Source organism: Marmota flaviventris, chromosome 13, assembly GCF_047511675.1.
Source record: "Marmota flaviventris isolate mMarFla1 chromosome 13, mMarFla1.hap1, whole genome shotgun sequence".
Lineage (NCBI taxonomy): Eukaryota > Metazoa > Chordata > Mammalia > Rodentia > Sciuridae > Marmota > Marmota flaviventris.
The window spans coordinates 49,906,655-49,924,437 of record NC_092510.1 but is presented as its reverse complement, the minus strand read 5'-3'; the positions used below and the strand labels follow the sequence as shown (position 1 = coordinate 49,924,437).

General features: G+C 38.5%; 1 protein-coding gene across 2 annotated transcripts in view; it reads left to right on the top strand.

Annotated features, from left to right (window-relative positions):
- Window positions 1–17,783, top strand: part of Frem1 (FRAS1 related extracellular matrix 1) — a 128,509-nt gene that overhangs the window by 74,369 nt on the left and 36,357 nt on the right. Inside the window, exons 21-24 of one of the 2 annotated variants that reach the window (XM_027950606.3) lie at window positions 41–182; window positions 3,238–3,433; window positions 6,087–6,351; window positions 14,405–14,819. In XM_027950606.3, the coding sequence (XP_027806407.2) occupies window positions 41–182; window positions 3,238–3,433; window positions 6,087–6,351; window positions 14,405–14,819 (1,018 nt within the window). Of the gene's footprint in view, window positions 1–40; window positions 183–3,237; window positions 3,434–6,086; window positions 6,352–14,354; window positions 14,820–17,783 lie in introns of those variants that run through there. The other variant, XM_034636942.2, reaches the window with a different exon arrangement.

Below are 17,783 nucleotides of genomic sequence, written 5' to 3'. Positions count from 1 at the left end.
TTCCGTTTTCATATCAACCCAGGCATTTCCCTTTTTGCAGGAAGGCTGAAATTGAAATGAATATGGGGGATACCCGTATTATTTCTAGCGCCGTTCTTTCTGCTGTAGACAAAGACTCACCCAGGGAGAAGATTTACTATTTATTTGAAAGGCTTCCCCAACATGGACAACTTCAGCTTAAGGTTAGTGGTTTTAAGGCTTATTTTTTTGAAATTAATATAGTGGTTTTAAATTTGCTCAACACCCATATTTGTGCAATTGAATTTATTCTCAATCATATTTTTTTTTTTTTTGTCCAGAGGTGAATTTTCCTAAACCAGGGTGAATCATGTCCTTCTAAATTTTCTTAGTCAATTTAAGGCAAATTCAACCAATATTAAGGTTCTTTATTGCTCCCTTCCCCAGAGCTTTTCCCTAAATGCTGAGGGAGGAAGTTACCAGGTAAAGGAAGTTGTCTGGTTCTAAAGAATCTAGCTTCTTCTGAGATATCTTCATTCCCACCAGATTTTTTTTCTTATGATCCGAGTAACTTTTCTCTTTACCATCCACCATGTCAAGTGCAAAACTCCTTCAAATCTACCAGCAACCTCTCTCTCTCTCAGCTAAGATGCAAATCATTCTCAGAAAGATGAAAAATTTGATTTTTTTGCATGACAGTTAGGCCTAGGAAAATATGAAGCGGCTATCTCCAGCTCCTTCTGCTCTAGTCCCCTAACAAATGGAGCCTCTGTCCCCTGACACTATAGTGCAGAGACCTGAAAGTGCAGCCCAGGGATCAAGCCCCCCTCCACATGGGACTCCAAACCTTACCTTAGTGTTATCACCTTCTGCCTTTTCAATAAGTCTCAGCAAAGGGAGCCTTCACGTTTCTTTCTCAAACTTCACCCTCCTCTCCAAGCAGTGACAATCCTGTCTCTTCTCTAGGGAGACAGTTCACTGTACATTTACCAAATTGTTCTGTGTTTTATCTGAGATGAACTTAAAGCTGGAGAGTTGGTGCCCTTACTCTGCAATCCCACTTTCCCTCACCACCCCAGAGACCTCATGCAAAGGTTCCAGTGAGTAACATTTTGCACCAAAAACCCTGGGCAGAAACTTCATGTGGAGGCCATCCCACCCCAGATTGTGACAGCTGCCATACCTGAATCCACGATGCAGTAATTCACATCCCTGATTTGTATCAGGAAACTATAAGCATGGAAACGTTAGGATCCTAATAGTGGATTCTATTGCTAACTCTTCCAACTGTTTGTGATCTGACAGTACCTCCTTGTTTCACTTTAGTCCTAGAATGGGCCAGATTTCATTCTATTCAGACCATGTGAATGATACTTAAGGATTAGTCACTTGAGAAGGTCTGTCCAGTAATCCGCCAAAATGTTTATTGAATAGTGGAGTCAGACCAGCAACGACCACTAGCAATGCCTGGTGTGATGGTTCGACTGATTTCTTCACAAAGTCCTCTGAAGCAGCGAGGATGCTTTCTGTGTGGAACAGCTTGGTTGTCTTAGAGTGTGGGCACCATAGAGAATCAGAGTGAAGAGCAATTGCTGATTTAAATTGAGGTGCAGCTGGGTCCTTATTTCATTTTGAAGAGTAATGAAGCAGAAATGCAGCGAAAGCTCACACATTTGGGTGGCTTGGGAACTGAACTGTTTTAGATATGTGAAAATCCAGATGGGTTCGGATTCCCAGTAGGGCTCGCCACCATTCTCTTGCACCTCCTTCAGGCTCCCCAAGGCTGGGGACCAGGACTCCAGGCCTCCTGGACTGTCTCAAGAGATCATGTTTTCTTGTTGACTTTCCTTGGTTTTTCTCATTTCTAGTCCACTTCTTATTTTCTCCTGCGTTTTGGCTTTCAGATGATTCTGTCAGATCAAATTCCCATTTGAGGGTATAAGAGAAGAGTTTGGTAAAGGCAAGAGAGAGCAAAAAATTGGGTATTCTGTATTTATTTTCCTGGACAAGGTTACAAAGAGGAAAAGTTAAATATAACTGTAGACTTGTCTAGTTTAAAACCAGAAAAAGAATCTGCTTGAAAAAAAAATGTATTTGCAAACAGATCTTATTATGGAAATGAACACTGAGCTTAACTACTACAATATAATTAACTTTCACCCATGAGCCCTGGGGCTGAACGTATGTTGCAAGCATCAAATGGGCAAGAGTATTAAAGAGGAAGAAACCTCATCAAGTAAAATGACAGAGACAAGTGGCAAGATTATAAAGAGAGAGCAGGACAGATCTTCTCTGCTAGAAGCCAGGAATCGGTGGAATAATGTATTGAAAGGACATAAAAGGTGAATGATTCATGTTTCTGTCTTAGTTACTTAAATCAGACAGAAAAAGTGCAATATAGTTCATACTGTAAAATTCTAAAATGACATTTTCTTCAGTTATATCAAATTACTTTTTGATGAGCTATTCTTAGGGAAAGCCATGTGTATATCTTAAAACAGCAATAGGATTATTAATAAGATACAGGTTTATTATTTCACTAATACTCTCTCTCTCTCTCTGTTGTAAACCAACTCTCCAGCATAAGAACCTCTTTAAATTGAAAATGTCACAATTTCTGCACCGAGCTCTACAGAATAGATGTTGGCTGGTTTTTAGAAGATTCTGATAAAAATAGTACATGTGATATTTGCAGATTATATTTTTTGCTGATTTAGGATATAAATGTAGGGAGTTATAGGGGTCTGGATCATTTTCTTCAGGCTTCAGTAAAACTAGAAAATGGACTGGAGAATAAAATGCATTCATTCTATTTTTGTCTTATCAGAGAAGCCTAGTAATGAACCACTTTGCAAAAATCGGTTTGATTAGTTGTACAATGATAGGAACTAAAAAAGGGAACTCCAAAAGAAACACATCTAATTTCTAAAGAACACATTCCAGCAGCTCGATTACCCACCTGCTCTCATTAATTGGAATATTTAATCAGCTATGATTGCTGATGATAAATACCTTGAAAGAATCAATGCTATTAAATTGTCACATGACTATGTCAAAAATCCTTTGGTTCAAACTATTTTTTTTTTTTAGCCACAATCTTAATTTATTTTAACTATTTCTTAGAAAATAGAAAAACAAAGTAACATGGGAAAATGTATTTTGAAATTTCTCTGAAATGTTATTTTTATTGGAGGATTTCAGAGGATATGTATAAAATATTCACTAATTCAACTGGGGAAAAAAAAACATGGGCAGCTGACTAATTCTGATACCTTTCAGATAGGGAGAGACTGGGTTTCTCTCTCCCTGGGCATGAAATGTACCCAGGAAGAAGTGGATCTGAATTTGCTGAGATACACGCACACCGGGGCAATGGACTCCCAGAATCGAGATAGCTTCACCTTCTACCTCTGGGATGGTGACAACAGATCACCTGCATTTGACTGTCACATCATCATCAAGGATATGGGAAAAGGTAAAAGGTGTTTATTGGGATTAGTTTTATAACTGGAAAAGAGCTGCTACAGGTACTCAACTTTTGTTCCTTTTCCCTGTCTCTCTCATTACCTTTCTTCCTTCTATCCTTCATTCCTGAAATTCTATCATTCATGATTCAATCCTAAACTCCACACCTGCTTCTCCTGGGATCTATGAAATACACAGGAGTAGCCAATCCTATTTCCTATTAGAAATCTAGCCTTGCTCACGATACAGCTCCACAGGCTAATTTAATAGTCAGGGCTTTTTGCTTTAACTAAAATCTTACCAAATTGATGTGCTAACTCTAGTTTTATCTTCAGGAAACACAGTATCATTTGAAAATAGAGTTACAAAGAAAAATATGTCCAATGCAATAACATGAAAGGAAGTAAAGCAAATGTGTTTTTAAATTAAAGAAATAACAAAAAGAAACTTTGAAATTGAAAAAGGTCAAGGTTGTCACTCTTTTCACTTTGAAAGTGCTAGGGTACACTCCTCAGCAATAAAGGATACAGTTGAATTCATTAAGCAGAGCAAGGGAAAAATTATACCACCTTGATGTTTAATTTTATTTTTCCTTTTTTGTTTTTTGTTTTCTTATGAGATTGAATATCTTCAAAATCTCATTGACCATTTGTGTTTTTCAATCCAGAAATGACTTGGTATTTACTTCACGTATTTTTTCCTTTTGGATATTCACCTTAAAGTATTGATACAGAACTCCCTATATATTAGAGAGAGGGGACAAAGCAATATGGTGTTTAAGAGTTTGTGCTCTCATTTCAAATGGCTTGAGTACAAATTGTATTTCCATCTTTTACTAATTGTGTAGACACGAGCAGGTTAATTAGCATTTCTATACTTTAGTTTCCTTATTTATGATCTGGGAACATGACATTACTGTATCTCACAGGATGGGTATGAACATGTAAGAGCCCTTAGTCCTGTGCCTGATACAAAGAACAAATTCTGTAGAAACGATTGTTTTTAATGGATCTCAGGTGAATATCATTGGCCCACACATGATCCATTTCTGCAGTATCTAATCATCATACAGTTATGCATTTTCTTTAAAATTGAGGTAAAATATGCATACCTTAAAATGTACAATCTTAGCTGTTTTGAGTGTACAGTTCAGTAGTATTAATTATATGCATATTGTTGTGTATCTAATCTCCAGGATGTTTTCATCTTGCTAAATGAAGAATCCATACTCAATAAATTCCCTAATTTCTTTGCCCTGGTCCCTGGTAACCATCATTTGTTTCTAAGAATTTGACTCCAGGCTAGGTGCCTAATATAAGTGATATCATCTGATATTTGTCTTTTTGTGACTGGCTAGTTTCACTTAGCATAATGCTCTCAGCTTCATCTGTGCTGTAGCATCTGGCAGAATCCACCTTCTTTTTATGGCTAAATAATATTCCATTGTATACATGCATCACGTTTTGTTTCTCCATTCAACCATGGAGGGGACTCAGGTAGTTCCCACCTTCTGGAAATTGTGAATAATCCTGCTATGGACGTGAGTGTATAAACAAACCTTTTAAAAATATACAACAAACGTGTGTGCAACTACCACACAATAGGGCCTGAAATATGGCAATAACATCTCTTCCCATCTTCCAGGACAACCATTATCTTGAATTTGGTGTTGTCTTCTAATTTTTCCTTATAGTTTTCTTGACTTATTCATGCAACTAGAAAATGTTTACAAAGTACATCTGTATTGCCATGTGTAGCTATAGTACATTCATTTTTCTAAAGCATGAGTCAGTTGTGTGAATAGACCATAGTTGTTTTATATGCCCACTTTTTTTGCCTTCTTTTTATGGCTGAATAATATTCCATTATATGCATGCATCACATTTTGTTCACTTTTGAAGAGGCATTTGGGTTGTCTCCAGTTTTTTCAAGACAAATAGAGCTCAATGACCATTTTGGTACATGTCTCCTGAGGTACAAGAGTTTCTCTCCAGTACACCCCTGGAGTACAATGGCAGGGCCAATGTATATGTGAATAGCCAATTATACAAAATAGTTCAAATTGTGTGTCAATTTACACTCCCTTCACTGTTGTATGTAACATTATTTTGACTTACATCCTCTTAAACACTTAATATAATCAGACTTCTACATCTTTACTTATCAGAGAGTTATAAGATGGCAATTGATTGTGATCTTGTTTGTATTTCCACAATTACTAATGAGATCAATCATCTTTTTATATCCTTGTTGGCCACACATATTTCCTCTTCATGTGAAATGCCTGATCATTTCTTTCGCATTTCATTTATGATAGTTACATAAGCCAGATGTAGTGGTGTATGCCTGTAATCCCAGTGGCACAGGAGGATTACAAGTTCAAAGCCAGCCTCCACCGCTTAGTGAGGCCTTAAGCAACTTAATGAGACTCTGTCTCAAAATAAAACATAAAAGGGCTAGGATGTGGCTCAGTGGTCAAGCACCCCAGGGTTCAATCCCTGGTACCAAAAAAAAAAAAAAAAAAAAAAAAAAAAAAATTACATAAACCTTCCTATGTTGTGTGTTAATTCAATTTTGACATCAGGCCTTCGTCTTTTACCTTTTCTTGGAACATTCTGTGTTTTTAAATAGGATTCTTGACCACATCCTCTTCTGCCATGCAGGTGATATTGTCCTTCTTGCAAAACCACTTGTGGTATCTAAAGGCGACAGAGGGTTCTTGACGACTGCCACTCTTCTGGCTGTGGATGGAACAGACAGGCCTGAGGAACTGCTGTATGCCATTACCTCTCCACCGCGGTATGGCCAGGTGGAATATGTCCGCTATCCCGGGGTCCCCATTACAAGCTTCAGCCAAATGGACATAGCGGGGCAGAAGGTCTGCTACATACATAAGAGTGGGGCAGCTGTGCCCAGTGACAGCTTCAGGTGAGACCTATGAAAAGTTCTCTGAACCCTTTCTTTGGATTAATGCTTAGAAAGAGAAAAGGAATATATTAATGAGCTTTCTTATAGTAACATTTTATTCTATGTGTCTTATGATGTCCTTTTATATATCTTAAATGCGTACCATAAAATTTATTTAAAACAAAAAAAAAAAAAAGAAGAAAGCAGAATTGAATGCTTTTCCAGCTCAGTCATAGCTGTGTCTCTCTTTTCCTGCCTTGCTATATGAAAGGTAAAGGCTCATAAAATGAGCCTTAAAATGACAGCAGAAAGACAAGAGATCAGGGCCTGTTGCTGAAGAATAAATGCAATAAGCAGATACAAATGCAAGCTCTTCTGTGAGTAGGAGCATGAACAATTGAGGGTCCCAGCTAAGGATACACATAGAAAAGTAATTTCCCTCCTTTTTTAAGTGTGTTTTCTGTCTGAAGAAAAGGCATTTATTAGCATAATAAGTTTGGCATAGGTAGACACTGACTTCTGACACAACATGTTCCCATAACTGTATCATAAATCATGTTGTCACAAAGTAGATCATGTTTCCCCACAGAAACAATGTTATAATTGGAGACTGTGCACCTGTTCAAGGATTCAGTATCAAATAAATCATTGGGATGAATAACAATCTGGTGAAAAGGCAAAGATACAACATTAATGAAAATGTATATTCATTTAAAATGTGGAAATTTGTTTCAAGTCACATGAAACAGGAGAAACTCAAGAAGATCTATCATCCAGCAGCTCTCAAAACTGGCCATACCTGAGGTTCTTGACAAAGTGCAGACCCCAAGCAGGGGTGAGGGCTGGGAAATCTGTCTAGCCTTTTGGGGAACCATGGCACATAATCTACCCTGAATTTTACTGATTAAGAAGGAGAGTCTGAGAGCCTAGATTTGTCTGCATACACGTGGGGCTTCTGGCTTCCAGTACAATTTTCACCATGTCCAATACAACCTTCTAAAGAACATTATAAAATGATATATATGTGGCAAATTCCTATACTATTCAGTGTGTTCCCATAAAATATTAAGTACTATGGGCATGCCCATGTTTAAATATCACTCCTCTCTGGCATCTACTCTTCCACATTCAATAGATCATGGTGATAAGTACTGTCTAGATGTCAGTAAAGATGACTTCATCTTTTGAGTATTTAAAGTGATTTTTGAAAGATGATCTGGATAGTCCAACAGTTAAACTAACAAAAAATCCAGGGAAGCTGAACAAATATCTTCTTTCATCTCTTGACAGATGTCCTTTAACAAGCAGACAATCATTTAGTTCAACACTATCTTAACCAAGTCATGTATGTATACAGGTATAAATGACTTTTTACCTGTAAAGTATGTAAAACAGTATCTGGCACATAGGGAGAACTAAACAGGTAATAGCTGCTGTCATTAGTGCTCTTATTGTGGTTGTCATTTTTATTTTATTCTTTCCTTGACCCCCTTCCTCCTTTTACAATATCAAACATGGTCCTTAAGAAGGCACGGAGTTACAGAGAGGAGTAGTGCTTATTCTTTTCCTCCTGTTTGCTGATGTAGGCAGAAGATTCTTGGCTTAACACATGAATATCAGATCCAGGGCTTTTTATTTTACACCTGTTTCTGGACTTCTTGCTTCACTCCACTCCTGCTCCCCCCAGTCAAGGCCCATAGGAGAATCTGCTGAAGACATTAATGGCCATTGGAGAAACCAGTACCCTGCTAGAGAAGCCAATGAGTGAATGTGCACAGATGTTGAGAAATAAAGGCTAGGTCCTAATCTAATGGTTAGGCTAGAAGATAAAATCTCTCTGTGTAAGGATGGGTGATATTACAGAAATTTTCCTCATTTGCAGCCATAGAAATTCATATTAGATAGCATTTTAGAAATAATTTATCCCAGGAATTTCAACATTTCAAAATCCTCAGAATTACAAAATACAAATTCTTGGGTCTCATCCCATAGAGGCAGCTTTGGTAATCTCTGTTCAGGCCCAGGTTCTGAATTTGTAGTAGCCCTGCAGACACTTCTAACGGTCAGGACTAGCAGTCATTGGATTGGTCTAGTCCTTTGATCTGAGTATATTCCCAGGAGCCTTGATAATTTCCAGAAGCCCTGGCAGGCCCTCCCAGAGACAGAAGATGAGGAGGCTGAATTGATGGTGCTTTGGGCTCTTCCTTTAATTTGTTTTGTTTGTTTTTTTGATTCTTTGTTTTCTAGTTTGTATTATACACTTGGCTTCTGGGTAAGATTTTCTTTAGCAAAAAGGCTATGGTTCTATTTCCTAAAGCCCATGCTTTGTATCCCAGGGATATAGAGATGCTGTAGGCTGGTACAGACCCAGGTACTGATTACAGAACAGGGAATCAAGAGTGAAGAACTATTCCTTGTCAGTTCTCTCTACCTTTCTGATGTTCAAGGGGGAAGTCTCAGGTTGGTGCTATGTCTTTACCATCCCTTCACATTTAGTTTTCCCTTTTTAACAGTGTGTAGGCCTCAGACTCTGAACCATTGGGAAACAATATCTAGCTGGAATTAAAAATATTGTTTTCTTTTTATTTATTTATTTATTTATTTTTATTGGTTGTTCAAAACATTACAAAGCTCTTGACATATCATATTTCATACATTAGATTCAAGTTGGTTATGAACTCCCAATTTTACCCCAAATACAGATTGCAGAATCACATCGGTTACACATCCACATTTTTACATAATGCCCTATTAGTAACTGTTGTATTCTGCTACCTTTCCTATCCTCTACTATCCCCCCTCCCCTCCCCTCCCATCTTCTCTCTCTACCCCATCTACTGTAATTCATTTCTCTCCTTGTTCATTGTTATACAAAATTACATATAAGAGGTTGTGAGGGGAATGGGAAAAAATATTGTTTTCTTATATTAAATTTTGCAGTAGTTATGGAATCAAGTTTTTAGAACATAAAACTTACAGTTTTTAGTAGTTAAAAGAGTTCCTTGTAAGTACATTTCTTTATGTAAACAAAATAAATCAGTATTGAACAAAATAGTAAATAACAAGAGTATAGTTAGTACGGGCATGTGGACAAAAATTATGATAGTGGTCTTGAAATGACTCAAGATCAGAAAACAGGGATACAGGGAGAAACAAACCAATCTCTTGGTTTACATGTAAGAAGCCAGCATTGCTTGAGCACCTACAGCATACAAGGCAGTGTACCAGCCTTTTTTCTGTACGTTATTTCCCTTATGCCTCGCACCCCCACCTTGGGAGAGACTCAGTTGTTACCATTGTATGCATGAGAAAACCAAAGTACCAAGAGACAAAGGAAGCCACCTAAATTGACATCACTGAGTATCAGAACTGAGTTTGGGGATAAGGGTTCATTTCCTTTGGAGAGTTCTTTCCATTCTACCTTGTTGTACCCAAAATTTGTGGACTCTGAGTTTGTGCAAAGGAACCTCCTCAATGTGTCCTTCTGGGTTTTGGCCAGCAGTTTTACATATTTATAAGGGAAGAGCCTAGCATCTGCCCAAGACCCGCTTTTTAATCTTGTCATTTCACTAACCCAATCATGGACTGCTGTGTTGTTTGTCAAGTGGCGCTAAACCAAAGCCGAAAGCCTGTTTTAATGAAAGTGTGATCGTGGTGCTTTTTAAAAATTAAATATATGCAACCAATCTAATCACCTAAATTTATGTTGCTTGCTGTTAAATTTGGCAAGGAATTTGGCTGGGTAGAAGAGATAAATTCTGTGGCAGAGGATTTTGCCCCCTTCCTTTTGAATGTAAGATATGGCAGCATTAATTAAACAGGGGAGTTTAATGGTCAGATTTTACCTTCTGCAAAAATATTTTGTGAATCATAAATTTCCCCTGCATTGTTTGGTGCTGCTGGCCTGGAAGAGAGATTTGGCAGCATGTTCTAGGACAGATGACACCAAGTGATTAGCAAGCTGACTTCAGCTGCTGGCAGCCGGGTACTAAAAGAACATGCTAATGTCCTCCATTTTGACATGCCGGCTGGACTTTTTTTTTTCCTGAGGAGCTGGCACTATTTATGATTCCATTTTTATCTTTTAAATGCCATGACAGATGGCAGATTCTTCAGCCAACTCTAATGCCAGGAAATGCAGAAAGCTTGAAAGCACCGTGGCAATGGTGAAATCAGACCAGGCAGACACCCCAGACAAATCTGAGAGTCATCCCCCAAATTTCATGAGAATGGTGGTCATCTTGGCTGCATCCCTCTGTTGGTGGCGGTGGGGGTTGGGGGGTTTGCAATAAGGGAATTAAACAAAACAGACCCACAGAAGGAGCTGCCACCTCCTTATTACCAGTGTCCTCACCTCAGAGTGGGTACCAACACAGCTTTAAATCTTGAGAATATATTTACAAGATTTTTACTGGATGGGGGTGCAGCTTTTAGAAGATCATCTGGTTGACTGCTGCAGACAGCAGCAGTACTGACCTTGTTTCACTTGCTCCGCTAGCTTCATTTTGACTGGGAAGCCAACCATAACCATTCACTCTGTCTCTCTCTCTCTGATAATGTCTCTCTGCCTGGGAGTAGTTTGCATTGTTACTCATGAAAGTGGAATGATGTATTTGATCCAGTCATGTTTAGAAATTGCATCCTTTTCACCCCTGGCTTATTAGCTTTAGGTCAGTGCAGACAGCTGCCTTGGCGTCCCAGCTGGGAGCACTGGCCTCAGTAAACATCTTTCTTACCCTTCCAGGGTCCCTGGCCTGTTTGCCCTCATTCCCATCTGTCTGATGGCAGGCTGCCTATTTCCAATGTGGTCACATCCCAGTCATCAGGAAGAGAGGAGTTTGAGGTGGACAGCCAGGGTCATAAGACAACTTCAGTGCCCTCATAGAAATCACACACACACATAAAGTAAATGCAGTGGTGCTGTCACAGAACTTTGAGGACCCCATCCCAAAAGGACATTTTCAGAACCAAGTCTCCAGAGAGGGAAGTCAGAGTTAGATATTAAAAATGGCCACCTTGGATGGAGCCCTGGTGTTCACCTGAGCTCACGTTGAATTTCCCTGTCTTTCCACCCTTTACCCTTTCTTCTCCTTCCTTCTCTGCTGACATTTGACACACTTTTAATGGGGGCACAAAGTCTTTAACCCCACAGTTAATGCCAATACTAAAAAATGCAAGTCCTTTGGCGCTACTGGTGCTAGACCTTATCAGTGGCTGGTTTAAAACTCTCTACAAGGATACGTTTGACATAGGGATGTGGTAGGGAATATAGAGCCATTTTATTTGTGAAACAGGAGGTGTAAAACACATTTCAGGAGGAGTAAAATGGAAAAGAAGAATTTGGAATCACTGAGGAGATGCCTAGCCACCTTCTTGTCTTGGATCAGATGAAAAGATGTAGGGGGAAAGGAGAATATGAAAAAGTAATAGGAAAAAAATAGAATCAAGGCAGCACTCCATGAAAGGCTGTGAAAAAGAGCATCATTTTTATCCCTAGACATGCATATCTTTGAGATTGTCAGGGTGATTCAAGTAAGAAATTTCAAGAACACACAGATGTTTTCTAGGTGCACTTTTTGTTTTTGTAAAATATTAATGTTATAAATACCTCTTACTCCAGTAACAAAATTGAACAATTTGCTTAGGATATATTAATCAAAGCTTTAGCTTTACAAAAGGAAAACTGATTGATTTGTTTTAAGGAAACTAATTTGGCTCAGTCTAAAATTCTGAGAGTATTAAATAGCTTTATTCAAACTATACAAAAATGATGCTATAAATAAAAAAGGAAAAAAAAGATCACATTCCTTTTTCTATGTATCACATGTTTTCCTTGTAAGCAGTCTTAGTAACTAGATAATTTAAAAGCTCAAAAACTTTAGCCTAGCCTTCAAAGCAAAATCTGTACTCAGCCAGCCTCCTCTCTCTTTACTTTTCATCTAATTGTTCTTCTCCTGGATTCCTATACAGGAGGCTGGGTGACTTGCTGTGCTCTCCTGGTTTGGTTTCAGGTTCCATCATGGTCAAAAGTAAAGCAACAGGGCGAGGTTGTGGCTCAGTAGTAGAGCACTTGCCTAGCAAGTGTGAGGCACTGGGTTTGATTCTCAGCACGGCATATAAATTAATAAATAAAAATAGAGGTTCATCAGATAAAAATAAAAGTCCAATATATATATATATATTAAAGCAACAAACCTCAAACTCTGAAGGATGAGACATAATTGCAAAGAATAATTTGTTAGTCATATTTGCCAGGTTAGTAAAACAAATATAACCCACGTCTTCTCTAGTTAAAAAAAAAAACCCTGCTAAAGACAGTTTTATATAATTTAATGTTATATTATAGTTCAATATTTTAAAAGATTTTTACATGAGTAAACATAAGAGGGTATCCTTCTTTCATGAATATTTCTAACTATTGTACATGGAGGAAAAACTAATAAGATGTATGTGTTAGTCAGCTTGTCATTTCTGTGACCAAAATACTTGACAAGAACAACTTGAAGGTGAAAAGGTTTATTCTAGGATCAGTCCATGGTCAGCTGATCCCATCGCTCTGGTCCTGAGGTGAGGCATGACATCATGGCAGGACACGGCCAGAGGAAAGCTGCCCAGTTCAGGATAGGAGAAAGAGAGAGAGAGAGAGAGAGAGAGAGAGAGAGAGAGAGAGAGAGAGAGAGAGAGAGAGAGAAACACTTCCTCAGCACATCTCCAGTGACCTAATTCCTCCAATAAGGTCTCACCTTCCAGTAATCCATTAATCCACTGATGAAGTCAGAGCCCCCAAGTCCAACCTCTTTGGGAGACATTTTAGATCCAAACCATAACAACATACAGGTCTGTGATTAATTCTAAATACATTCCTTTGGTCTATGGTACATTTGTCAATCTCATCTGATAGTACTGATTTCCTAACTTTTTGGAGTTTTAATATTGTGGTTTGTTTGTATAATTTTATGGTACTTGATTTTCTTTGAAATTTAAATACTACATTGAAATGTTATAAAGATCATTTAAATTAGTATGATTGTGAGGCTGATTGCAGTGGGTAGGGTATGTTTTAGTGATCAAAATACACAAAAGCACATTACGGTATCACAAGACCAAGATTATAAGAGGATTGACTTACCTTGAAGGTGTATCCTTTCAGCTTTCTCATTATAATTTTGCATTTGTTCTCAGGTGCCACAACTCTTTCTTGGTGGATTGCTAAACCAGCATTTATTAGAAACTCTATGAGAGCAAAGGGTGTTGATCAAAACATATGAGTTCAAGTCCCAGTCCATCTCCTACCTTCCTCATGATTTCCCACAAAATTTCTGAATCTTTCTTTTAATCAGGGAAAAAATCCTTGTCTACTCTGACTCCTACACATTCTTTTTCTGATTTCTACACATTTTAAAAAGAGCATTCAAACCATAAGAAACAATCACCTCTCATATTATTGTTGAGTTGAATGGTACTTGGTGATCATCTGATTCATTCCATGAAATTTATGGAAGAGGGAAAATGAGAACCAGAAAGGGGAGATGAGTTAGGTAAGATTACATGTCTGATTAATGTGCTCTTCTTTTAGGAGATTTACCAAGAAAACACAAATAGAATGAGTTAAGCAATTTCCGTCTATTCAGCTCTTCATTATATTGGTTCCCCAACTCTCAGTCTTAAAAATTTAGGTTATTAACATTTCCAAGAAAAAGTACAATTGCAAAATTTTAATTACATAAAGTGAGTATACCCTTAAAACTCCTATAATGGGTCTAGTTGTATGTGTATAATTCCTGTTTGGGACAAGGAATAACACTAAGTAGTGACAAGCCTACCTCTTCCATCCCAAGAATCTATCACCAAAGTTTCTGAGAAAATACACTTGGTCGTAGAATGGTCAATTTATGTGTTATCCAGCGACTGGTTTAATGATAGAAAGGCATCTTCTGAAAGATCTGTCCTTGATTTTTCTTATGAGTCACAATACGACATATCTTTTAGTAAAGGTGTGTATTATTATCATTTCATTCCAGTAGATGGTGACACAAGAATCCATGCTGAAGGCTGCCTTGCCTCTCTTTGCCAGATTCATCGTCAGCAACGGACTGTGGACCAAGCACGGGGTGTTTGAGATCACACTGGAGACTGTAGACAGAGCCTTGCCTGTGGTCACCAGGAACAAGGGGATGAGGCTGGCCGAGGGGGCCATGGGCCTGCTTTCTCCTGACCTCCTCCAGCTGACTGACCCTGACACTCCTGCCGAAAACCTCACCTTCCTCCTGATCCAGCTCCCACAGCATGGCCAGCTCTACCTGCGGGGAACTGTACTGCTTCGACACAACTTCACTCAGTGGGATGTGGACAGCGGGAATGTGGCCTATCAGCACTCTGGAGGCAGCTCCCAGATTGACCACTTCACTTTCATGGCCACAGATAGGACAAACCAAGGCTTTGTTGTGGATGGGAGGGTGCGAGAAGAGCCTGTTCCATTCACCATTCAGGTAAGTATGGCAATTGTGCAGTCCCAGGCAGGGATATGAGGAAAATAGCTTCAACATTTATTTCCTTCCCATTTCCAGTCAGATATGGATTGTGCATCTACAGCATGCCAGGCACATTAATGTGACTAAAACAATGCGGTCCCTGTATATGGCTTAGGGACTGGCCTTAGGAGTGGGCAGTGGTATAGAAAGGAACGAAAACATGAACCTCAGAGTCAGACAAACTTAGGTTTGAATTCCTGCTTTGTCACTTATTTGTTGTGTGACTTTTAAAGATTCTTTAGCTCTCTTGGATCTACCTTTCCCTCCTTGAAAAACATGCCTTCGGCACTGTGATAGGAATTAAATAAGATTCGGTGTCCAAGGAACTAGCATGTTGCCTGAAACATATTTGATATTCAGTTATAAGACATGAATAACTATGCTATTATTACGATGTTTATTGGTCCGTATCATCTACTGGCATTTTACAGTTTTCCTGTGTGTGTGTATGTGTGTGTGTGTGTGTGTGCTTGCACAGGCACACATGTGCAAATGTGTAGTGAGGATCAAATCCAGTGCCTGATGTGCGCTAAGCATGCCCTCTACTTCTGAGCTATATCCCCAGCCTTCTGTTTTCAACTAAACATATGAAAACTTACAAGACAGAATTGCTATTACCTGTACAACAATAATGAAGATAATAATAGCAGCAGCTACAATTATTGTTAACTGAAGATCAGACCCACTTCACATGAATCTCATTTGGTTATCATAAAAGTCCTATGAAGTATGCTTTGTTATCTACATTTTAGAGATGAAGAAACTGAGGTTCAGAAGTTCAATAATTTGATCCAATACATACAAAGACCTCAAGTCTTTCTGATCCCCAATTCTGTGTTCTTTCTCTGGCACTATACCTCCACTTTTGTTGACTTTTACAATAATTCCTGAAGGGTAAAATGTGTTTTTTCTTATTTTAATCAAAGCACATCAAGTATGTTCTGGCTCTGCAACCCTGGAATCTACCCTCCTTGGGTGGAGTTCACCCCTTTCTACACACTTCCACCAATGGCAAAATATATATAATTTTGCCTCTTTGTTCAGAGTACTCTCTGACTAGTAAAATAATCATTTTTCCTTGCTCTTTAGTCTCTATGTTAGTTAGAATTTTCCATAAAAACACAGAATACACTGTGTGTGTTTGTGTGTATGTATATAAATGATACACAGTATGCACATATCTATACCTTTATCTATGGGTATAGAGATAATATAGATACATGTAGAAAGTCTGAGAGAGACACAGAGAGAGGTTGATCTCCTTTAAAGAACTGGTTCATGCTACTGCAGAGCCTGGCATATCCAAGATACCTAGAGCAGGATGGCTGATAAAAATTCTAGCAGGAGATGATGTCGCAGCCTTGAGTCCAAGGGTGCTCTTGGACAAGTTCCTTCCTCTTTGCAGGAACTTGGTCTTTTCTTGTAAGGCCTGCAATGGATTGGATGAGGCCCACTCACACTACAGAGAGCAATCTGCTTTACTCAAAAGTCTACTGATTAAAACATTAATTGCCTCTAAAGCAGAGCCTAGCCATGTTGACACATACAATTAACCTTCACAGTCTCTATCTAAGGCAGGGAATCATGATAACATCGAGTAGGTACTTGATTGTCTTTGGCATGAGGGAGGTCTGGGAAATGTAAGGAGATTATGATGTATTGGGAAAGAAGAGAAGGTTTTGATGTCACTGATACAATATGTGAGAAGTAAGTTGTACTTTTAAAAGCCATTGCTTTCGTTTATTTTTAAATTAATGTCTTAATTGTTATTAGTCTCTTCCCACTCTTTGGGTCATTAGTATCTTTTTCTTGATTTCTCACTTTCCACTCCAGTTTGAGAAGTGTCACCTGCAACAGTGAATAATTTTATGGTCTGTTTGGCTGCAGATTTATAAGAGTTATAAATTCTGTGTGCAGACATAAGAGTTACTTCCTATAGTTCAGAGAATAGATAGAAAAGGGGGGTAGAGTTTGAGGAATGTACCAGAACTTAAATCAGGTCTCTCCCAACACCAGCAACTTATTTTAAGGACCTTGCTATAATAGAGTTATCTCTTGGAAGTTGTGGATTACTGATAGAAAAATATTGGATATATGTTGTAAGGCTTATTTTCCATCAAAAGAACAAGGTTTTCCTTGAAAAAACAGTATTATTATGTGTAAAAGCCTCATGAGAAGAGCCTCATACTTTGTTCCCAAATGCCTATGAAGCTCCTGGTCTCTCTGAGTAGTGGTAACGCAGTTAGGAAGTGACTGGCCCTTTCAGCAGTGTAGGAGAGATGGCACCCTTGTCTGCTGCCTCTAAGAGTTCTTTCTGCTGAGACAATATGAACTCAACTGCTACTGAGTGATGAATTAGTCCAAATAAATCTACTAAGCATGAGTGAACAACTTTTATGGTGGTACCTGAGTAATGGAGGGCAAGAATACATGCAAACCACAGGTGGACTTGACTGATACCATCAGGCATAACCTAACATTCATCATATCCATCAACCAATATTGATGCAACCTGTAGTCCTCTTATAGAGGGGGACAGGGTTTGGGGTAAAGGAGAAAGGAGCCTGCCTTGTGGTCTATGGTTCTGGCATAGGTGGGATGATTTTCATAAATCCAACACAAGTTATCATGGGATGTAGCCTGTTTTAAAAGTCTTGTCCTCCAGCATTTAAAAATGCTTCTGGTATACTGATCCAGAAGACCTGCTTTTGAAGAAGCCAGAAGTTTAATAAGACTAGGGTATATTTGAGCCTGAGAATGCCCAGAGGCACAACAGGAGACCATGTAACTAAAGTTCAGATATTATTATTTTTTAAACAAAACACTACAACAAGCATTGATTACATTTTTAATACTTGCTTTTAAAGAAAATGTGACATCAAAAAAAATTAAAACAACCATCCTACATTCAGCTCTTGATTG